This window comes from Pan paniscus, chromosome 9 (assembly GCF_029289425.2).
Source record: "Pan paniscus chromosome 9, NHGRI_mPanPan1-v2.0_pri, whole genome shotgun sequence".
Classification (NCBI taxonomy): Eukaryota; Metazoa; Chordata; class Mammalia; order Primates; family Hominidae; genus Pan; species Pan paniscus.
In genome coordinates this window covers 125,333,799-125,347,388 of record NC_073258.2, presented here as the reverse complement: position 1 = coordinate 125,347,388, position 13,590 = coordinate 125,333,799, and the positions used below count along the sequence as shown (strand labels likewise).

The window sequence follows — 13,590 nt, the reverse complement described above, 5'->3', positions numbered from 1 at the left end:
ATATTGCTTTCATCACTGTCTCCCATCCATCTAGTAGTTCCTGATACATGGTAGATGCTCTGTCCATTTTAATTATTTTGGAATTGATTTGAATCCTCACTATTGCACTGTCTACTTTTGGAGTGCCAGTGACTTAGCCATAGTCAGTCTTTAATAAACCTTGGGCTGAACTGATCCCATCCTTGTGTGTACATGCATGCCCCCCTCTTCACCAGCTTTCTTCTAACATGAAATTGCTCACTCTTGCCTCTGTTGGTTACTGGGCAGTGTAATTGGATGAATGAATTAGACTGTGCTGAGAATTTAAACAGTAGTTTTGGCTTCTGTTGCTTTCCCTTTGGGCCGAATTTCCCATCACTTATCTGTCTGTGTTTTCTTTACCATAGCTATTTATTTTTATTTTTTGACTTTTATTTTATTTTTTATTTATTTTTTTGAGACAGAGTTTTGCTCTTGTTGCCCAGGCTGGTGTGCAATGGCACGATCTCAGCTCACTGCAACCTGTGCCTCCCAGGTTCAAGCGATTCTCCTGCCTCAGCCTCCCGAGTAGCTGGGATTACAGGTGCCCACCACCACGCCCAGCTAATATTTGTATTTTTGGTAGAGGCGGGGTTTCACCATATTGGCCAGGCTGGGCTCGAACTCCTGACCTCAGACGATCCACCTGCCTCATTCTCTCAAAGTGCTGGGATTATAGGTGTGAGCCACCGCGCCCAGCCTCTTTAGCATAGCTATAAAATTGGGTATAAAGCCACCAGAAAAAAAGAAATACACATTTCTTCTTAAGTTGCCCCCTGCTTGCTTTTTCCCTTCCACAGAGCTAAGTGGGAATGAGTGGCTGAGTAAGAGGGGAGACACAGAAGAGAGTAGCATGGGGACATGATGGCCTTCCCACCTCTCACCTATTTGAGGGAGAGCATTGATTATCCGAGAGTCTGCAGATCCTGTAAGTGATGGGAAGCACGGGGAAGCCTATTGCCTAGCCAGAGTTTTAACTTCCATGTTATGTAAGTGAATTATTTATAATCAGACTGAGAGCAAAATCGCTATCATATCTGCCTCTCTCCCAGGCAGAGAGAGCTATTTCCTTGTTATTAGAACAAGCATTTTGAGTAACTGAAAAAACATGAAGACAGATAAAAGGAAACTATCACTAAGGTTACGGTTTTCTCCCTTGGAAAAGATTCTCCTTAGGGAAGGTTTGGAAGAGATAATAGTGTTCAGACCAGCATATTGGTCTTGATGCTGTATCTTCTCTGTGCCTCTCAATCTTATCCTACTTTTGAAAGTCTTAGAGAACAACAGAAGAATGACCTCTGCCCACCCTTCTCACCTCGACCCACCTAGCAGCTGCAGTTTGTATCCACCAACCTTTCTCTGGCTCTTTTTCTTTAACCATTTCTCTGAACAGAAAACTTAGGCCATGGATATTTCAAGTACATGTCAGCAGTGTGCTGGCTCTTTGGACGTCACCTGTATGACACTCTGCAGTATCCCGTCGGGCTGATCGCCTCCAGCTGGGGCGGGACACCCATTGAAGCCTGGTCATCTGGACGGTCACTGAAAGCCTGTGGGGTCCCTCAACAAGGGTAAGACAGCATTCTCCAGTCTGAGAAAGAGCCTACCAGGGAATTATGCAAGAGAGAGGGTCATCGTCCTCTGTGGGGAGTTAAGTATATGGTGAATGTCCCAATATGTGTTGAATGTACGTAATTTATTCATGCACAGGGAAAGCATTATTTTCACTGTCATTGCCACCACAATCATTTGAGAACATGTAAAAAAAAAGTATCTTTTCCCCCAGTAATAGTAATAGCTAGTGGTTACTGAAAGCTTTTTATATGCCAGACATTGTGCTAAGCACTTTATATATATAAATTATTAATATATTAATATATATTATTATATATTAATATATTGAAGTGTAGATATTAAAGACCATGGGTGAAGACACTACATTTCAGAGAGACTTAGTAACTTGCTCATGAGCATGACTAGTAAGTGGCAAGTCTGGCTTCAGTGTCTGTGCACCTAACCATTGTGCTGTATTGCCTAGAAGAATAAACAATCCAACAGGAAGAACAAATGTTATAAACATGTACTCAAAGAAATGTATCAGTATACTGATTATGAACACCTGCTTAGGAAAGGCTGGATCAGGAAGAATACTTGGGGAGGGAAAGGGCTAGTGAATACAAATCCCGATACTAACATCAATGTAGAGATGAGCAGTATGTGACCTGCTTTCATGGACCATGTCTCATTCACGCTGGGAAGCCCTGTGGGAGGAGGATGGGCTTGAGCTCTGGGTATAGTTTGGGTAAAAGCTTGCCTGTGGGGGAGTGAAGATATTCAACTTTGGAACAGGAAGAATGGCCTGCAGTAGAGTAGGAGTGAGCGTTAGACCAGATCTCTGGGGGTGGAAGGGATAATCCCGAGGGTGTGGGCAAGTGGGCTTCTCACACGCAGCAGCTACAGGATAAATTCATATAAATATTCTACAGAGAAATTTGAGAACGTGTTCAGAGCCTTAAAAAAGATGCCCTTTGACACAGCAGTTTCATTTCTGGGAATTTATCTTATGGATATAGTTAAGCATGTGTGCAATGACTTAGCTATAAGGAAGATGATCTTGGCATTCCATATAAAAGCAAAAAGTTTAAAACAACCTAAATGTCTGTGCATTAAATAAAGGTTTATTTAATAAAAGTTAAGTAAATTTATTGGCCCCCCACAATGTGAGATACTCAACAATAAAGCACTCCTTCCCTGTGGCTTTAATTACCTTAGAAATTACCTTTAATTACCATAGAAAGCTGACTGATACACTTATTTTGGGAATAACCTGGAGGTGAAATTCAGAGAATATTCATACGTTTTCAAGAAAAAGAGTTTCGATTCAATTTTAATTCTGTGTTGCTTTCATCAGAAGTTTACCACAAGTGAAAGTGGATAGATGACCAATTAGGGACCCTTATGTGATCAATCACTGGCTCTCTGGTGACACTTGTGCATCATATGATTTCAGGTCCGTTCCATACGATTCTGTAACTGGTCCCAGTAAGCACTCTGTTCTCTGGAATGCCATGATCCATCCACTGTGCAATATGACTCTGAAAGGGGTAGTATGGTACCAGGGTAAGTGTTCAGTGTACTCTTTCTCCATTGTATCAGATAGCGTTTGCTGTAGCACCCTAGAACGTAGTGGCTTAAAGCAACAATAACTTTATAATTTTATTCAGCTCACTGTTCTTTGGGTGAGCAGGGTAGTTTTTATGTCTGGGCTGCTTCAGCTAATTCCTGCTGGGACCTCTTATGTGTCTTTGGCCACCTGGCAGATTGTCTGGTGGCTGGATGACCTAGGATGGTCTCTCCCTAGATGTATTGTCTGGGGGCTGTTGCAACATGGTTCTGAGGTGACCTCTTATCCTTCAGCAAGCCAGTATAGACTCATTTATTATTTATATAATAGTCTCAGGATTCCAGGGTCATCAGGAGAGGACAGAGCCCAAACCTGAAGTACTTTTCAAGCCTCTGTTCGTACCACATTTGCTGATGCTCCACTGGCTGGAAAAAGACCAGTCCAGAGAGACCGTGGGAAGACCACTACCTCAGGGCATGGATGGAGGGAGGAGAGTAATGTGTGGTCATTTTTGCAGTCTACTCCAAACTCCCCTTACAATTTGGACTGTTTTTAGGGGAGTCCAATATAAATTATAACACGGATCTGTACAATTGCACATTCCCTGCACTCATCGAAGACTGGCGTGAAACTTTCCACCGTGGTTCCCAGGGGCAGACGGAGCGTTTCTTCCCATTTGGACTTGTCCAGGTATGATGTGGGTAAAGGCTTCTCTGTTCATGTCAACACCTGTTCCTGTGTTGAGAGGAAGAGGTTTATGGGCATTGGTGTGGGGATGTGCTATTTAGATCTCTTTCCTGGAGTTCATCTTCCTTTTTTGTCCTCATAACGTGCTGGTCAAGAACTGAATGTAAGGCTTACTTCATCTCAGTTCACTGATAGGACAATTAAATCTGCAAAAAAAGTTGATAAGTAACTAATATTTCTTATTTAAAAAGCATTACAGTTTCATTGAGGAAATATTAAAAAGATAAGCAAAAAAGAAGCTAAAAAAGTTGATAATTTTCCAATCCAAAAATAAGCAGCTGTCTTCTGCTCATTTATTTTTGAAATAGATCTGTACTATATCTGGCATTTTTCTCTAAAAGTAATATTTCAATTAGAGATAAGTAGTAAACGATTTTTCATGTCAATAAATATTAATCTTCAATGCAGTTTGTAATGATTGTAGAGCCTGAAATATGGTTACATTGTAGTTTATTTAACTAACTGTCTATAGATTGGGCATTTCGGTTGCTTTAAACGATTTGCTTTAATAAGCTTTGGCATGTTTATTTTCCTTGTTGCTAAATCACTGCATATATGCTTGATTATTTCCCTAAGGTAAATTCCCAGAAATGAAATTTCTGGGTCAAAAGGTACACCTTCGTAAGGCTTTGAACATGTCCCCAGATTTCTCTGAAGAAATTCATGAATTTGTATAAATTTATGCTCTTAACAACTGTCTGTGAGAATGTCCATTTCCCCACCCCCTCCCCAACTTGGTGTTATCCCTTCCACTCCCTGGAATCCACCATGCTCTCTCACTCCCTGGCCATTGCACTTGCTCCTTGCCTTCCATACTTTCCTAGTTAACTTTAATCATCCTTTAGGTCCCAGACAGCCTACATATTAGTTAGGAAGCCTTCTGTGACTATCCAGAGTCTGGGTTAGATGCCCCCTTTCTCTCTACTTCCCCTTTTTATTTGCATGAGGTTGCCTACATGACTACATTTTCCTGGGTCACACTTAACATCCCTAGTACGTATGTAGTTGATTGGCACTCGTTAAATAGCGGCTTAACATGTGAATGAAAAAAGATAGCAAGAGAAACCATACATTTAATTAGAGATAACTAGTCAGAAAGATTCTGCTTTCAGCCTTGCATAAAAAGAATAAACATATTTGACCAAGTTCATAATTGCCTAGCCTCCACATGTTCATATGAACTACACTTTTTAGCAGGGTGGTAGTGCTGGTTTTTCTAGAACATAAGAAATCAAACAAGTAAGGTGATATAAAAACAATGCCCATCTTACAACATGACAACAGAGTAGGCCTTACTGTGTAAATGGGACATCCATGGTCCCAGACACCTACCTCCGCACGCCCCACAGATGCCTTCTCACCATCCTCCCCACTCCCCTACCTTGTCCTTTTCACTGTACCTTCTTTTGAATATTTGTATAGACCTTCTCACTTAAAATGCCTTTATGATTATTTTCTTTCTTCTTTCCTGCATTTGTTCTGACTTTGAAATAAGATTATTCTGCTCATTATTTTCAAAGTAGCAGCTCCTGTCACCAGTTCTGCATCCCTGTTGGTGGAAACTACACTTGGGCTTTGGAAGTACTTTTTTCTCCCTTGGCCTGTGCACATGGTGATTTGAGTATGACTTTAGCCAACTCAAACCAAAAGTATGTGTTGAATGCTTATTACATGCTGTGAATCTTGTGAGGTGCTAGAAATATAGCAATCAGGCCGGGCGTGGTGGCTCACGCTTGTAATCCCAGCACTCTGGGAGGCCGAGGTGGGTGGATCACCTGAGGTCGGGAGTTTGAGACCAGCCTGACCAACATGGAAAAGCCCCGTCTCTACTAAAAATACATAATTAGTCGAGTGTGGTGGCGCATCCCTGTAATCCCAGCTACTCTGGAGGCTGAGGCAGGAGAATCGCTTGAACCCAGGAGGCGTAGGTTGTGGTGAGCATTGCACTCAGCCTGGGCAATAAGAGCGAAACTCCGTCTCAAAAAAAAAAAAGAACTATAGCAATCAGAAAGACCTGATTCTTATACTTATGCCTTACAGTTTAGTGAAAGTCCCTTAACCTCCAGGTTTTAACTTTATTATCACCAACAAAAACATGCTGGTTACTAGTGGAAGTCTGGAAATATAAACATATCCCTTCAAAGGGAAATACCCAGCATGACAGCGTCATGGTTCAGACTGAGTCTGAGCTAAACTAAGTGCATTCAGATGCTAGCTCTGACACTTCCTGAGCCACGTGATTTTGAACACGATACTGAACTCTTTGTTATTTTAAATATTGAATGAGTTCATCCATGGAAAGCCGGGAACATACCAGATAATGTTAGTGTTGAATATTGTTGATGAGAGAAATCAGAAGATCTGGAGGGACAGTTGGTCTGTAAGGAAAGAGGAACTGGCTTCATAGAAGTGCTAAGTTTGAAATGATGGTTGCAGTGACTAGAGTACAGCTAGAGATGGAGGATTTGAGTTCCACGGAGAGACCAGGGCTGGACACGTGTATCCCAGACTTATTAGTAGAAAGGCCACCTGGAGCCTGAGAGAGAAACAGCAAGAGGCTAGGGGCTGGAGTCCCAAGGAGTGTGGTTTTTAAATAGGGATTTGGAGGAACAGTTGAACAGACCACAAACTGCAGCATGTTATTTGTGAGCGTGGCCAGCTTTATATTCTTTGGCTGGTCTACGCCTTTATTAGCCGCAGTATTTCTACCAGCCACTGTGGGAGACGGATTAGTGCCCCACTGTATCTCAGATGAGGAAAACAGGAATTTCATGTGGGTGTGGAGTACGCCGGTGCCCCCATGTGGCGAGTATATAATAGTGCAGTCAATGAAAGAGTGAATTGCTGCAAGAATTCTCAGCAAACTGCCATTTTGAGAAAATTCCCTTCACTTGAGGGACTGGTATTAGCATTGCTCCCTGTTGAGCTTCAGGCTAGTTTTGTTTTGTTTTTGTTTTTGTTTTTTTTACCACAGACTCTTTCCTGTGGCGTTGTTACTGTGATCTTCATTATGACCCTGGCTGGTGCACATGGTTCCACTTTGTCTTCTGGGTGTGGAAGAAGTAGGGTGACTTAATAGATTTTTTATTCCCGTTTTCTAGTCTTCATGAGATTCTACTGTGAGGCTTCAGTGGCACCTTTTATCATTTCCTATGTTAAAACTGATTTGCCTAAGATAATTTTAATAAGAGAATTGGAAATGGCCTATTGGTTCCATATCATATCCAAGGCTCCTTTCTGTTATTATTGCAACCTCTCCGTGTTCTCCTGATGATTTTCTCATCTTTCTGGAGCAACTCAGAGAGCAGAAAATATCCTCGATTCAAAGTTGCATTTGGCCACATTCGTAGGGATGATGTCAGGTATTTTCTGGGCTGTGAGTAATAAGGCTGGGTGGAACAGTCTGTGTAAAATGCAGTCCTCTGATGGGGTCAGACATTTTGAAATGGAGTCAAAAAAAAAATGTTGTTGCTGGCCCAGACTGCTTCCCAGTTTGTGGTTTGACTTACAGTTAGATCATGGTTTGTAAAAGAGAGATAATAGGTTGATGCCTCTCATTGGCTGGAACTGGAGCTAAGAATAAGATGCTATCTAAATCAAAGGACAGGGTGATGTAAACATCAGAAAAAGAAGGAAGAAATAGCTGGACTGCCTGTGTCATAGTAATAGTAAAGATTTTTTTCTCTGAGAGCCTGTGTGTTTTGCAGGAGTAGGAGTGTATCAACTTTCCGTTTAGATGAAAACAAATCCTGTTAACTCACTCTGCATTCAGAATCTGACCACTTCTCACTACCTTTACTCCTCCTGCGCTAGTCTAAGCCACCATCATCTCTCCCTTGAATTATTGCCTCCTAACTGGTCTTCTTCCTGCTTCTACCTTTTTTTCTCTTCCTGTAGGATATTCTCAATATATCAAAGTGACTCTTTGAAGTGTAAGTCAGGTTGGAAGGCTCCAGTGGGTCCCCGTGTGCTGAGGTCAGCAAGGCCATACATGATGTGCCCCCTGCCCACATTACCCGCCGACCTCACCTCCTAATTCTCTCTGCCTTGCATATGCCACTCCAGCCACACTGGCTGCCTTACTTTTCTTTAAGCACGCTAGGCATACTCCCGTCCTGGGGCCTGCCATTTTCTTTTCCATGCTTCATGGAAAGTTCTTTTCCTGCTGTTTTAGTTTTCTATTGCCGAGTAAGAAATGACTGCATATTTAGCAGCTTAAAACAATACAACACACATTTATTATCTCAGTTTCTATGGGTGAGAAGTCTGGGTGTGCATGGCTTAGCTGGATCTTCTGCTGAGGGTGGAAGTGAAGGTGTCAGACAGAGCTGGAGTCTCATCTGAGGCTTGGAGTTCTCCTCCAAGTTCATGTGGTTGTCGGCAGAATTCACCTCCTTGAAGCTGTAGAACTCATGGCAGCTTACTTCTTGAAGGCCAGCAGGGGAGGGGGTCTGGCTTCTAGACCCTCTTTGAAAGGACTCACCTGATTAGGTCAGGCTCACCATGATACTCTCCCTTTTGATCAATGTGAAGTCAGCTGACTGGGGACGTTACTTGTAACATCTGCAAAATCCCTTCACTTTTGCCATATACAACATAATCACAGGAGTGATATCCCATTACCTTTGCCATAGCCTATTGGTTAGAATCAAGTTACGAGTTCCCCCTACCACAAAGAGGAGAGTATTGTATAATGATGCGGCTCCCTGTGGGTCATCCGCCTAGCATACCCAGATATCCTCATAGCTTCTTCGCGCATCTCCTTCTAGTCTTCATTCAACTCTGACACTCTCTCCTCCTTCCCTATTATATTTTTCTCCAGTGCACTTGTCACTTTCTCATAGGATATGTAGTTTACAGATCTATCTTGTTATTCATTCTCTCTTTCCACTAGGGTATAAGAATGGGAAGGGATTCTTGTGTTTTGTTCACTGCTCTATCTCCTAGGCCAGTATTAGTGCATGACACAGAGTAGGTGCTCAGTAAATATTTGTTAAAAGCATGAATAAATACATGAGCTGCCTGATAATACATGAGCTGTGGATCCTTCACAGGCTCTTTCTGGAACAATATTATTCCCCAAATATTCTGGTGCTACTTGGATGCCTGAGATGCCACACAGTTAATTCAGATGCCGTGGCTTCCGAATGATGGATTTTACCCTTCCTCTTGTTCTCCATATCCAGTTGGTTGCCTGGTTTTGTCAGTTTTTATTATTTCTCATCATCCCATTCCACTACTATCTCTGTAGATTAGACCTTTGTTTTTGTGTCTAGAATATTATAATAGCTGCTTAACTAATCTGTCTCTCTGCGTTAAGTCCTTTATTTTGGTTTCTTTCTTTTTTTTTTTTTTTGAGATGGAGTCTTGCCCTCTTGCCCAGGCTGGAGTGCAGTGGCACAATCTTGGCTCACTGCAACCTCCGCCTCCTGGGTTCAAGTGATTCTCCTGCCTCAGCCTCCCGAGTAGCTGGGATTACAGGCATCTGCAACCACTCCCGGCTAATTTTTTGTATTTTTAGTAGAGACGGGGTTTCATCATTTTGGCCAGGCTGGTCTTGAACTCCTGACCTCGGGTGATCCACCCACCTCGGCCTCCCAAAATGCTGGGATTATAAGCATGAGCCACCATGCCCGGCCTTATTTTTATGCCAGAGCCATTTGTATGATCACTAGAACAATCTTTTGAAATGGTCCTTTGATCATGTCAGTAATTTCAGTGGCTCTGTAATTTCTTAATTGAGGTGAAAGTCATATAACATGCAATTGAGTTCAGTAGCACGTTAGCACATTCACGATGTCGTGCAGCTATCACCTCTACAGAGGTTCTTTATTGTTTAATACAAAAGAATCAACTATACAAACACTTGCCTTGCTATCTTTCCAACTTTGCCTTTCCTTCACAAATCCTCCAGTCCACCTGGATTGCCCCTCTCTCAGAATGACCATTCTCCTCCCCACCTTTGCATCTTACATGCTTCTAACATGTGAAGTGTGAGCAGTACTGCCTGTAGTGACTTCTCATATTTTTGATGCCCATTTGTTTTAATGAATTCTGAGACCACGTTTTCCTATAATAATAATCTTTGCCTGTTCTAAATGTTTAGTACTTGCTGTCTGTGGCACTCATTTAACATTTAATCCATACTATTTTATATGTTTATGAAACATAAACCCATTCAATCCTTATGTTTATTTCTTATGTGTAGGTCTGTCCTCCTCAACAAAGCTGTAAAGTACTTGTACCAGTTAGCTACTGCTGTGTAACAAACTACCTCAAAACCCCCGGCCTAAAATAGCCTTTCTTATATAGGTAGCTCTTGTCTGGGGAGCTGGGGTTTGGGTGATTTGGCTAAGCTGCAGATCTTTGGGCTCTTTCAGACCTCTGTGGGTCAGCAGGGGCACTCTTGTCCTTCTCCAGGGAGCAGCAGGCTAGCCCAGGCATGTCCTTCTTATGGCGATAGCAGCAGTGCAAATGAGCAAGTGGAGCCATGCGGAGTCACTTAGGCTAGGAAGTGACACACCATACTTTCTGCTTCTGTTGATTGGTCAAAGCAAACCACATGGCTGAGCTTAGAATCAAGGGTTTGGGAAACATACTTGTCCTGTTAACGGGAGGAACTGCAAATCCACATGGCAAGAGGGTGTGGATATAGGAAGGAGTGAAGAATTGGGGTCATTGATGCAATTTAGCACATGCTCAAGGGCAGATTCTTCTCTGCTTGCCTACAGTGCCTAGCCCTGTATTGTATACAGATGTATCAGTTATCTATTGCTTTGTAACAAGCTACCCCAAAACTTAGGGGCTTAAACCATCAGCCATATTTTTTGCTCATGATTCATTGGGTTGGCCAGGTAGGGCTCACCTGGGATGGCTCATTTCTGCCCTACATGATACCAGCTAGGCTTGCTTATGTGGCTACAATTTTAACTGGAGGATCTAGAAATCCATATGACTGGCCCTTATCTGTGATTGCTGGAACACTAGAGCCTCTCTTTCTATGATCTTTCAATTTCCAAGGCCCCTCTCACTCCATAATCTCTCCAGCAGGGTAACTGGACGGTGTTTACATGACCAGCTCAGGGTTTCAAGAGAATGAATTCAGAAGGCAAGGCCTCATAAGGCCAAGACTCAGGAGCTGTACAACATCAATTCTCCTGCATTCTATGGGTCAAAGCAAATCCTAGATTCAAAGGGAAGAGAAACAGACCCCGCTGCTTGATGAGAGGTGTGGCAAAGTTGCACTGCAAGAGGGCACATGGGATGAGAGGGACTGTTGCAGCTGTCTTTGGAGAGACACTGCCACAACAGTAAGAAGCTCAGTAAATACGTGTTGAATGAGCATTTAAATGCAATGAGAGAAGCAGAAGCAGAGTCTGCCAGTGAAAAAGACTCCAGTGTGGGATTCTGATACAATAAAATTAGCAATGTCTCTGCTTTCTAGTTATCTTCAGATTTGTCTAAGAAGAGCTCAGACGATGGATTTCCCCAGATCCGTTGGCATCAAACAGCAGACTTCGGCTATGTCCCCAACCCAAAGATGCCCAATACTTTCATGGCTGTAGCTATGGATCTCTGTGATAGAGACTCGCCTTTTGGCAGGTATGATTGCTTCTTGGGCTTTGCATGAACAGTGTATGTTCTTTGTAGTCTTTCACTCTGATGTTCACCGGTGAGGGGCGATTAGACTGAGGATTGGCACTTAGAGTCATGTATGCTGGGGTGTGCTGCAGTAACAACAGCAAACACCCTCAACATCTCAGTTCTCTGATGCACCAACAATTTATTTCTTGGTCACTCTCTCTGTTAAAAGAAGGTCAACAGAGACTTTGCTCACTGTAATCATTCATAGACCCAGAGCAATAGAGGCTCCAAGTTGACCTATGCTTCCATAGTCATCTTAAAGTGTCACACTGGCAATTCAGTGCTTCCACACAAGTCATTTCTGCTCACATTGCACTGGCCAAACCAAGTCATAAGGCTGCGGTTAACTTCAGTGGCAGCAGGAAATGGAATTCTAGCATTCCTCTGGCCTCACAGGAGGAATACTGAGATACCTGTGATCAGCCCCAGGGAACACCACACACTAACTGTAGGATGTGAGGGGATTCCACATAGGAAACAGAGTCCAACACACAGTGTCTGGATTATAGGAGGAACTTGATTGATTTATTGAATAAATGAATAAAAGCTCTAGGGGACCAAATAATGAATCAGCTGATTCCAAAGAAACCTGACTTTTAGTGGTTAGGAACAATCTTATGAGTTAGCTCTCTTAGGTTAGTTCTGGTATCTTTCCTTCTTCCATGTCTCCCTCCCTCCTCCCAACCTGCCCTTTATTCCTTCCTTCCAAGTCATCTATTGTTTCAAGGTTTCCAACCCATAGAAGGCCCAGAGCCCCATCTATGGTTACCATTCACCATTTCCCTTGAGCTGACTAGCCACTGATCACAGAGTTCAGTCAACTTTATTCTTACTTTCATAAAGGGTGCTTTGTATAATCCCCCTTTTAAAAAAATGTGGTGATTGTTGAGCTTAAACCCAAAGTTCTCTACTTGTTCCTTATCCTGTAGCATCCACCCTCGAGATAAACAGACTGTGGCTTATCGGCTGCATTTGGGGGCCCGTGCTCTGGCTTATGGTGAGAAGAATTTGACCTTTGAAGGACCACTGCCTGAGAAGATAGAACTCTTGGCTCACAAGGGGCTGCTCAATCTCACATATTACCAGCAAATCCAGGTGCAGAAAAAGGACAACAAGATATTTGAGGTGAGAAGAACAGCAGACTAAACAGGGGTTCATTTTGTTGTGGAGTCAAGATTTCCTCCACACTGAGGCCATCTCTTTTGTTATTACGATGCGGCGGGTCTTGGTTGGTTGGGGGCTGAGCTTATTTCAGAGCTGCAAATAAACAGCTGTTAATTCAGTAGCTTGGAGGCACTTTTGACAGACAGCACAATTGAGAAAGGGAAAACAAGTCCATATTAAAATGGACTTTAAAAAATTTTTAATTTCCTTTTAAATTTTCTCTGCCGAAGCCACCATCTTTGCTAGGGCAGGGCCTGCAGCTTTATTTGTAGGTTACCTATTGAAGGATCCTTGCTCCAGAATATTTACCCCATCCTTGGGTGTATTTTTTGTTACACTCTCCTAAATCCTGACATTTTCTGAGTTTAGGTTCTCCTTTGAGAGGCTTATTCTTAGGTATTTGTAACTTAGTGTGACAATATAATGAGAGTCCTTTTAATACCTAGCAGGGGTCATTCTGCTGTGGAACTGGGGCCATTGATGAAAGGTTATTCAGGAGTCTTCGATATTTGAGGGTGGGAGATGGAGGCATTCCTACATGGAACATTTAAATGAGTGACTTTGGGAATCATGAGGCCTTAGGTTGGGAAGGGGTGTGTGAAAAGAATGCATTGGAGAAGAGAAAAGAATATTAAAGGCAAACTTTAACTACACAGGAGTTTGTCTAGGGCTGCTATTTCTGAAGTCCTAACTACGGTATCCACCTGCCTCAGATGCTTGGTTGGCACTTACCCCACTTAGCTTCTTTCCACACTGGGTTCCAGGTGAATTGAGAGACGTCTGCATTCTGAGCTCTTCTCTTTAGTCAGTTGCCAGTGGTCTGGATAATTTGTATTCCCATTTCTGGATTGCCTTCTGGCTTGAGAAAGGCTTCGTATCTTATGCCCCTTCTT

General features: G+C 42.7%; 1 protein-coding gene across 3 annotated transcripts in view; it reads left to right on the top strand.

The window, feature by feature from the left end:
• The window catches only part of SIAE (sialic acid acetylesterase), a 39,619-nt gene that overhangs the window by 24,217 nt on the left and 1,812 nt on the right, over positions 1-13,590 (top strand). For all 3 annotated transcript variants that reach the window (XM_034933942.2, XM_003819935.4, XM_055095023.2), the window contains 5 exons: positions 1,412-1,589; positions 3,029-3,138; positions 3,699-3,832; positions 11,334-11,491; positions 12,463-12,658. In XM_034933942.2, the coding sequence (XP_034789833.1) occupies positions 1,412-1,589; positions 3,029-3,138; positions 3,699-3,832; positions 11,334-11,491; positions 12,463-12,658 (776 nt within the window). The remainder of the gene's footprint in view (positions 1-1,411; positions 1,590-3,028; positions 3,139-3,698; positions 3,833-11,333; positions 11,492-12,462; positions 12,659-13,590) is intronic.